The sequence below is a fragment of the Empidonax traillii genome, unplaced genomic scaffold (genome assembly GCF_003031625.1).
Source record: "Empidonax traillii isolate 1590-97213 ecotype Southwest subspecies unplaced genomic scaffold, ASM303162v1 scaffold65:size4453928, whole genome shotgun sequence".
In the NCBI taxonomy this organism is placed as follows: Eukaryota; Metazoa; Chordata; class Aves; order Passeriformes; family Tyrannidae; genus Empidonax; species Empidonax traillii.
The window spans coordinates 289,154-299,563 of record NW_020955258.1 but is presented as its reverse complement, the minus strand read 5'-3'; the positions used below and the strand labels follow the sequence as shown (position 1 = coordinate 299,563).

The following is a 10,410-nucleotide window of genomic DNA, read 5'->3' as shown; positions in this document are numbered from 1 at the left end:
GTAAGAACACATTCTGAAGAATATATTCTAGTGCTAATATTTAAAATAAATAGCTGTATTTAGCATCATTCAAAAAACCCCAAAACAACCAACCAACAAAACATCAACCAGTCCACCACATTCTTAGAGCCTGTAAGGATAGCCACTGTAATTCTTACTTCTTTTTTCCTGTTTTCTTCTCCTACAAATATTGATACTGTACTTCTCCAAATCATCTTTTCCCTACCTGTTCTTCTCTTGATGCTCCCTACCATTCCCCTTCTTGTTCCTGCTTACATTTTCCATATTTCTTTTCCTTGTCTGCCTCCTCTTGGTTCCATTCTCCCTGCTTTTGGTTGTCTATGAGGTAGCAGAAGTGCTCATCACATGCAAAAGCTAGTGAGGGAAATTGGAAAGTGAAGTTAATTTGTGAAAGAGATCACATTTGTTAACATCACTTAGATATATATGACTAGAAATGACATCTTATTTCTACAACCACAGAAAATATCTGTTTCACCATTTGCTTCATTTATCAGCCCTCATAGGAAGTAACTTTAAGGTTCCAAACCAGTCGTTTTAATCCTTCTCTTTACCCACTAAAAAACTATACCAGAAACCAAGCAAGGCATGTCAAGGCCTTGAATTTTTTCCTGGACAGCAGATTCTATTAGGAATATCAAGGGTTTGCAAGTGGCCTACTTTAGGAGGGACAATCCACCCAGGTTATACTGTTATACAACAAGCAGATTAACTGAACTTTTCATGTTAGGCATTTATGCCACTGGAGAAAAGTTTTTATATTTATGGAAAAAACTTCTATTAATAAAGGCATACTCTTCATCATAAGCAAAACCAGTGAGGGTGAGGTGTTTAATTTAATCCAGTCTTAAGAGCCCACAGCTTAAGAGCTGTGCTACATGCTACACTTAGGTTTAAACATTTTTAATTGTCCTTTTACAACTATGGTTCTTCCCACTCTGTTTACCTGTTGTATTTAGTTGCAAGATCTGTTGCAGTGCTATACAATAGCTACCATTCTCATCCAAGCTTTCAGAGACTTCTGCACTAAAATATAAAATCTAGTGTCTTAATGCACCAAAATGCTTAGAAATTCTTGTGTTCGGAAGATATAGATATACATGAAATGAAATGCATAAAATAAAAGTATATGGGAAACTGTTTGGATCATATTAAATACTTCTTGTTAAAAACATCAAACATGTCCTTTCCAAGAGCAGTTAAGTGGGAAAAAGAAAAAGTTCCTTTGTCAGTGTGTGTTGGAGCAGAAGTGAGTATTGTTGGCACGAGTCAGCGGTCTCATTCCATTTATAAACTCTTCCGTTCAGCTCTGTATGGATATCTGATAGAGGGAGTTTCCTGCAGCAACAAAAGCAAAAGCATTCCATTAGAGAATGAAGCAAGACATCACTTAAGAATCCACAAGAGAGAAGAAAACTTTAGACTCAGTGAAGAAAAAGTTCCAAACTTCAGTCTTTACTGCAGAGGCTAGACCTCTAAAATGCAAGGCTGAAGATGCATTTTGAGATAAACTGTTATAACCCAAATCACTGCTGTGATATTAATTATACTGATATGATGATCTGTGATTTCGAGACAAGGTTTTGACATTTGTAAAAAGGTACTAAATGTTAATGCTGCAACTACCTTGAAAAATAGCTGTTAGCTCTCTGACAGATCAGTTGTATAGAGAAAATCTTTGTTGTTAAATTATATATCCAAATGTCAGTGACTTTTGCTCAGATTCCTTTTTGATATCTTTAAACAGAGAAAAGTTTTCTGACAGTTCAAATTCAAGAATACTGGCAACCTAGTGGCTCCCTGAGCGAAAGATTAACTGAATCTACAGACAGCAGAAAATCCTTCCCTCTCTATTGCTTTTCCCTGGACTTAGGCACTGACTTTTTTATATTTGCAAGCAGAGCTCTTCTTAGTGGTACATGGCAATCCTCAATTTACAGAAGCCTAGAATTTGCCTTGTTATCTCGGAGAAGGAAGACTTCCCATCCTCTCTGAAGTGCTGACATACATTATCCAGGACTCCCTTCTCATTCTACAACCCCCAGTGCCATAACACACTTTAATTTTACCCTTCATAATCAGAACATTCATTCCCTCCTTAGGCTACCTTACCTTCTATGTGATTGTCTGAGGATTAGCTATACTCGTCTTCTAGCCTATGACACTGCATGAAGACACTTTACAGGACCAGATGGGATGGAACTCACAGGTTTCTCTTTCTCAACGACAACAGGCTGTCATGGGAAATGGGTTGTTTTTATCTCTTTTTTTAATTTACCTTATGTAAGGATCGCGGAGTAGCTCAGCCAGGCAACGCAGATAATATGAGGATGAAGTTGAGGATTTTTCTAGTGTAGACACATCCACCTTACAATGACTCCAAAAGATGTCTGCTCCTCTGGGGATAATGACTTTAGTAATGATATTCCTATCATTCCCATCTACTTCCAAGAGACTGGTACATTCTTGCTCATTTTCTGGCACAATGTAGCTCTGAATAAAAAAAAGCTTTGGTTTCCCTAGGAGTCCAGGGCATGAGTCTGGTGTGAAGTAATTTTTTATTTGTTCCAAAGGGAATCCAGAACAGGTAATGTCTGTGCAGAAGATGGCCTGATGACTTCCACGGCTGACCAATATGCAAATGAAGCTGTCATAATTTCTGTGCTGCTGCAACCTTGCAACTTCAAGCAGTGTTTGCTTCATGGTGGCAATATTTAAGTATCTGTGACAACGAACGTCATAGCCCAAGCCTCTGAAGGTCTCTTCCAACATATCTGAAAGAAGCAAGGTGTAATTAAATCACAGCACATCAAGGCTCGATTTCAACTATCCTGAATTACAGTATTTACAGTGTTTTGCTATTGGAACTAAGTAGTTTATCACAATAATTAAAAAATCAGTGTTGATCACAGTACATTACATACTTAAAGTGCTATATGCACGTTGTCTTTCATGTAAGTTATCTACTTCATGATGACAAAGACAGTATTATTTGGCACATGTTCTGTTCCAAATTCCACCTTAAATACTTCATTTAGAGTCAGTATCCCACGTTTCTAGGACTTCTAATATCAGGCAAGATAAAACACTAGAAAATGTTTCACATAGTTTAAATGGTAAGAAATTATCTGAATAGCATGGGAAGTCTGTTTCCCCTTTTAACTGGTCAAAATTACTCTGAATGGTTATTATAGATATACAGAATTGCATAAAAACACAGAGGCTCCCTTACATCAGTCAAAAATGAACCTTCTGCAGTAATTTATGCTTTGTAGTATATAAAATTGAGTTTAAGTGACTAGTTCCAGGTGAAGAATGTACATTGCAGTCTTAACCGTGACAGAATGGCATTTTCAGGGAAAAAAGAAAGCTGAACAAAGAACCCTTTCAAATGACTTAGAAATTAAAACTGCAGATATCCAAACCCTGAGATTTAACTATATTGTATTTGTGTTACCCTGCGCTGCAGGAGAATGTGCTAAGTTCTAAATTACTACTTTGGATGATTATTAATATGGGAGTGAAACCAGAAACATGGTGGTTAAAACCACAGGCATTAATTGCTCAGAGAACCAAAAGCTATTACTACAATACCTGTACCATTCTACCTTTACTATAAACCAAATATATACATTGCCCATGCACAGCTTCTGATATGAAAGTATCGGGTGCCATGTTTACGTAAAATGCCTTACACACACACACAGGAAGCTTGACTGTTCTTTGACTTCCAAAGTTTAACAATTCCTGGCTAGCAGAGGCTATTTCAGCCAAGCAGCTGTACTACACACTGCTCTCCTCAAAAAGCACATGGTGAAAACAGGAAACAGAACTCATAACTTTCCTCAGCAAGATACAGGGTAGATCAAACCCTTTATTATAGTGAGGTCATAAACTAGAACTACAGTTTCATTCCAATTTTTAATTAAATTTTGTACAATAATACAAAAACTGTCCAGACTTCTTTAATTTGAAAATGAAAGGTAAATCCCCTCTATTGTATGCAATAAAACATGCTCTCAAAATTCAGGTACAAGATTCAGTATCAACACATTCTGGCTGTTACAGACTCGATGAAGCATTTCATCAGGTAGAGGGCAGCACTACATACACAAAGCAACAGGATGATTTTCCTCTAATTTACTGATCTCACTGGCACATGCACGTAGACAGAGACACAAAACCTGGTGTCACCTTAGTCCATTTACACACTTAACTGTCACAGTTTAAAAAAGAAAACAAAACCCTCAAGAAACTTAGGGCTGACACCTTAGTTTAACAATGAACCAGAAATTAAACATGCTAAGCCTTAGACACTTTAAGGCAAGACAAACCACAGCATTACATGCTGCAACCTGAGATCAGAGACTATCAACAGTAACCATCTTGCAGCAAACCTCCACTGACTTCTGAGAATCTTCATTCTTCATAAAAAAAATAGTCTTTTCTCCCAACTGTTTACAATGTAAGGATAAAAACTGGCTTGCAAATGGAAAAGTCAAAGGCAGCTATTTACAGAACAGCAAGCTGTCTTTCACTTTGAATTCTATCAGCATTTAATAAGTTCATCTTATTTACACTGGGCATTTTCAACTGTTGCCATCCTTGATCCTGCAGAATCTACTACTGTTTCACCTTCCTGACATTAAATCTTGGGATGGTTACAGATTGTAATGAACGCCACAGATACAATTCCTGATGTTCTTCCCGCCCTCTCATGTTTCTTTAGTGAATTCAGACTTCAAAATAGTGTGGCACAACAACTCTCTAAGTGGTGAATGCCTTTCTAACAAACTCTTTTTGATGCCTCAAACATCAAAAAATTAAGCAATGCCAAATGTCCTGCCTCTCCTGAATCTCACTAGCATAGTAATGGATTTCAGTGGAAGTCTTGCTTTCTATCCCTTCAAAACAATGATAAAGCACTGGTGACTTCCAGCATCTGTGTTTCATTTAAAAAACTCAGTCCTGGCACAGCAAAACACAGGTCAATAAAACATAGTTCAATAAATGAGGTCTGCACATGCTCATATGCCATTAAAGACAATGAAATTTAAAGATTAATTTTCTTTTAAACAAGGTTATTTTCACACCTCATATTCTCTTTAGCTCTACACACTGAAATTTCACTAGCATTCCTATTTTCATTTAAGAAACAGAGCTCCAAGTAGCAATTATTTTGGTACTGGAGCAGACTATGAGCTACCTTCCAGATTAAGGCTGCATAGTAAGTTCCTTGCATCCAAAGGGTCATCTGCTTTCTCAATGAAAGAGAAGAAGGTGAAAGCAAAGAAGCAGGCAGCAGGACAGAGCACAATGTTTGATCCCAAGAGCCACCAGCCCAGTCTTTCACTTCTTGGAAGACAGTCTGTTTTCCTCTTAGTACAATACACTGAACAATATAATTTCCATATGTAGTAATTGCATCCTTGTTCTTCTGGGGTTTTTTGGTGGGGTTTTGTTTGGTTGGTTTGGGGTTTTTTTTTCTTCTTCTCCAGAGATCACTGATGAACTTGGTAGTATAGACCAAAATCTCAAAGATGCTTCCCAGTTGCACATAACTGAATTAAGTGCTTTCCTTTTCCCTCTAATCCACGCATGGCAGGATTGTGAATCAGTTCTTGTTCCTGTTATCCTAATGGCAAAATGTCTTGGTTTCTATAATTTACCCAACATATTATTGCCAAGCAAACACAAAAATTTTACTTTCCACATCCACTGCTCTTCAACAACTACATGAATAATTCTAAGTTGGTCCGTCTGCTGGACCATTATGTATGAGAAAAACAAAAGATATGCCCACAACCTCTCCTTCCCCTACACCTCCTGCCTACTACAGAACTGACTGTAAACACTCTCTTCACTTTTATTTTTAGCCTCAAGTGTTACAATGGTTGGAGAGTGAGGGTTTTTTTCTGCTTATGCAAAAATCTAATTCTTGGATGCTACAATGGCCATCAGAATAAAACCCACATTTTAACCATGGCATTGACCAGAGTGACAGGTATGGTGACAGTTTCAGTTCAACTGTGCAAGGTATGACAGAAGCCTCCCAGAGGTGTATGATTAATAAAGGAACACATGACTGCTCAAAATCTATGGTGTCTGATACGATTGCACTTCAAATCCACAACAGCCTGGGGTTTGGTTTTCTCAACTGGTGGGAAACATTATCTTCACCATCTCTGCCAATAACCCCCTGCATGACTGTAGCTTAATTATTCTGTAGGTTCTGAACATCCTTTTTCTCCTCCCAAAATTCAGTCTATCCTCTTAAAACTTCTTTCATTCAGATATTCTGCACCAAAAAGAACAAAAAAAACACTGCTTGCAATAGTTAGGGGGACCGTTGGCTTTAACCTCAGGCTGGGCCTTCCAACTCCCTGCTTTAGAAGACTTACAAGAACTGGTAAGACTAGCTGACTAGGACATTAGTCTGGCTGGTTAAGGTACAACATATTCTTTATATTAAATTGTTCTAATTATCTGAGATTAACAAGTTAAGGAACTTTAAATTCCAGAGACTTACCTGCATCATTGCCAATACAGTCTATGATCAGGCATATTCCTAAAGGCTGACTTAGCATTCTGTAAGGTTCATCAGTCCCCTGAGGAACATGAAAGGACAATTACAAAGTTAGCATGGCACTCTCTCAACTTACAGACCTTACTGTTTTCTCAAATTTTACCACCTCAGATCTATTAAATTACATTTAGTTGTTTTCCACAGAGTAGCTAGCAGAAATGTATCTACTGGGATGTAGTATGTCTTATTTATACAACAAAAAATATCAGGAGAAATGGACTAATGATTCTTTCCACCTATTTCTAGTGCAGGCTTAATTTTTGTCTCCTTGTGTTATGCAATCCTGCCACCGTAAAAATCTTCAGAGGCTAAGACTATATCAAAAATGATAGAAGCAAGTCTGAAATGAACCTTACCTCTAAAAAGATCTTCAAATCTATCAGGTTATGGAGTTTTTTACTGTATGGAGAGGCTTTCAAAGCCCTGCACTGTGACAGCAATGGTCCTTCTATAGTACTTCCTAACTAAGTATTTCTTGAAGTATAAAATAAATACTTATATAAGTATTATAATACTTCCTCTGCCATTGAGATGTTGGGAGCTTTAAGCTTCATATTGCCAACACAATAAAGCGAGAACTTTTGTATTCTTCAGGTGTGCAAGCAAGCACTGCTCATCAGAACATTTATTTCCTTACTTAGTGGAACAACTGCCTTGTTCCTAAATAATCTGTAATGGCTCTATCACAATCCCTCTCCCCTCTAAAGAGATTAAAATCCATTTGCTTCAGATAACTCTGTGGTTCCTGTCCTACAGGGGAACTAGCGAAAAGAGCAGTAGTCCATTCTTAACATCAATACTCAAAGCATTTCTGTCTCCTGCCTGGAGCAGCAAGGGGTGAAGAGGGAAGCAAAACCAAAATTTGCTGCTTGCAAAGAAGCCCCGTGACTTCTAATGAAGATGGCAAGAGAAGTCTGACCTCCAACAGGTTTTAACTTGGCCTCCACTAATAAACATACAAGTTCTGTGTACACACCACATATACTTGGATTTTGCAACTGCTACTTCCAGAGTAGCAGCACATTTTTTATATTAAAAACACATTCTGCAAAAGCAATTCACAGAACCTGTTTACAGCTGAGGCTGTACACACTACTCTGCACACAATGAAGGGACATCTCAAAATGAAACACACAGAACACCAAGGTAAATTCTCACAGAGGTTATTATATTTACACGCATACACATGCACAAGCACGTACCTTATGTGACACCGATCCCGATTCCTGAACGGACATGGGAACTGGTTCTGCTGCAGTTCAAACACACAGAATTAATCTCAGTACAGAGGTACCAGTGAGATTTCTTTGACACCAGATCAGTTATAAAGAGGAATGTATCTCACTCATCTGGACCTCTTAGATTCTATGTAAGCCACCGAAGTTTAAAAATCCTTAAACTCTTCTCCTCTAAATTGTCATTTGGATTGTATTTTCCACTGCTGGTGACTAGAATAAAAAAAGAATCTCTCCTACACAGAGAGAATTCAGCCAACTACCCTTAAAAATCGCCATACTTGAGCAGTATTTGGGGTTTCCAGAGAAAACACAATACACATGGAAAGAACCTGGTATTCAGGGTAGTCAATCTTATCCATGGTTTTATTAAAAAAGTATTTATTCTGTTACAAAGTTGTGACAGTGGAAGCCCAGAAGAATTTGTAATAAAGTTTTAAAACATAGCAGCACAAGCAAAGTAACTACAAGACCAAATTATGAGGCCAGGCTCAGTTTTCAGAGGTACCAAATACCCTCTGATCCTGGTATTAATCAACTGGATTAGTCACAAACACAACTATCAAATAACAGTCCTTTTGATACAAAGAAATTAATCATTTGACTCTTTTAGATTATCAAATCTCAGATAAAAATACTCTTACCCAGAGTATGATTTAGTCCATTTTGTAATTTTTCTTTGCTCCCATTCTGAACCTAAAATGAAGAAAAAGGGCATAATTTTCCCTTTCTCCTTCAAGAATTAATAATCATGTGTTCCAAAATAAAACACAATAGTATTTCTTCTTCAATAAAAGGATTACATGTTTTAGATTCACACATATCAGCTTATTAGGATTACAAAATAACTAATGAGAAAAACCTACTGAAAGCACAAACAAACAAAAAACTCCAAAATTATTCCCCTCAGAAAAAAATCACCAGCTTGTCATGATCAGCAAAGAAAAGTTTATTCCCTGAACTGGTAAAACAAACAAAAAAAGTCTCCACAGATGTGAATTTTCTTTCCCGTAGAGGAGCAGGGAACATTTACTGAACACGTGACAGAAATAATCTCATCCAATTTAGCAAGACTAAAGACTTTTAGGTCATACTTATACAATATCAGATCTGACCCAAATATAAAGAATACTGCACGCAACAGGATTTGATGACTTTTCACATACTGACATATTTTCTTAAAATGAGATTAAAACAAACCACAAAAAAAAAATCTGAAAAACTCTTCTAAAAAGCTTTAGTCTCCAGATTCAAAAATTAAAAGCTACTTTCCCTGCAAGGTCCAGAGATACAAAGAAGAATGGTATGTTCTGTAAAATCCAGTCAAAGCAAAAAACTTTTCACTCCATAGTGTAGTAGAAAAAAAATCTTTCAAGATACAGACTTTATGTGTTCAAATAATAGGAAAAAACTCACAGGAGTTCTTTAAAGAGGACTTTTCTCAGTCAGAAGATTTAAATTAGACCCTAAGCCCAGCAAATAGCAGGAATAACAGAAATAAACCAAGTAGTATTTTAGTCACTAGCAATCTTTCATGCCTCAGGCTCTGAAAGATGAATCTCATTTTAACATCTGGCAATATTTAGAGATGAAGGATTTGTCTGATTTCTTGTATACTTACCCCTGAATTATAAGGAGGATCAATCAGATTGAGATTAGTGAGAGATGCCTGACGTGCATTTACATACACTGGCTGAGAATGAACGGAGGGCATTAAAGCTGCAAATTTAACAGAAACACACAAATACACCAAGATATATCAACTGTTTTAAACACCTAAATCTGTGAAGCATGTAAATACTCTAATTCATAACTCAGAGTTTCATTTTCAGTAAAAGCACATCTCATTCTTGCTATCAAGAGTAACCACTGCAAAAATAGAATCTTACCTTTGTGTTTGTAGTTCTGAATCTTCCTAATCAAATCTATCCTGTGAATACTTCGAAAACAGTTTTCTATCAAATCCAGCTGATTAGGAGCCACCAAATTTAGTTTCTCCAGGTCAATTACAAGGGCTAGAAAACTCTAGAACAGCAAACAAAACCCAAACGTATCAGCAATTTGTTCTCTATCAGAAACAACAACACAACCCAGAAAATACTGCGGGGAAGTCATAAAGGCTGTTTAAGCAATGTAGGGATGTTACCTTCTGAAACACTAAGAAAATATTCTGAAAGGTGTAAGAATTCTTGGTATAATCACAGGAGTAACAGAAACTAGAAAGTGGTATTCTTAAAAATTAATCTTAAGTTTTTGAGGAAACAGTTTTGCATTTCATTTTTGCTACAAAGCAAGTCACTGGGAATGTCACCTCACATGCCACTAAACAAGAGGAAAGAAAAGCTTTGTGAAATTTGCAGGGTCTCTCCTTCCTTGATCAAAGAAAAAGTCTTGAAGAAGACAGAAATCTTCAGTCTTCTATGCACAGTGGACAAGTTATCTGAATCCTCTCTACAGACTTTCTGCCTTCTCAGAGGACTTAAATATTCAGAACACAAAGGCACAGAGAAAGGCATAATTAAAATAAATCTGTTCTTTTGTAAGTGAAGCAGAGCACAAACATAAAAA

At 36.9% G+C, this 10,410-nt stretch overlaps 1 protein-coding gene across 2 annotated transcripts in view; it reads right to left on the bottom strand.

Moving 5' to 3' along the window:
- Positions 1-1,151: 1,151 nt before the first annotated feature.
- The window catches only part of CFLAR (CASP8 and FADD like apoptosis regulator), a 15,057-nt gene continuing 5,798 nt past the window's right edge, over positions 1,152-10,410 (bottom strand). For both annotated transcript variants that reach the window (XM_027880117.1, XM_027880118.1), the window contains 7 exons: positions 9,732-9,867; positions 9,464-9,561; positions 8,487-8,538; positions 7,810-7,859; positions 6,551-6,629; positions 2,300-2,795; positions 1,152-1,359 (listed from right to left, as the gene is read on the bottom strand). In XM_027880117.1, the coding sequence (XP_027735918.1) occupies positions 1,221-1,359; positions 2,300-2,795; positions 6,551-6,629; positions 7,810-7,859; positions 8,487-8,538; positions 9,464-9,561; positions 9,732-9,867 (1,050 nt within the window). In that variant the 3' untranslated portion in view covers positions 1,152-1,220. The remainder of the gene's footprint in view (positions 1,360-2,299; positions 2,796-6,550; positions 6,630-7,809; positions 7,860-8,486; positions 8,539-9,463; positions 9,562-9,731; positions 9,868-10,410) is intronic.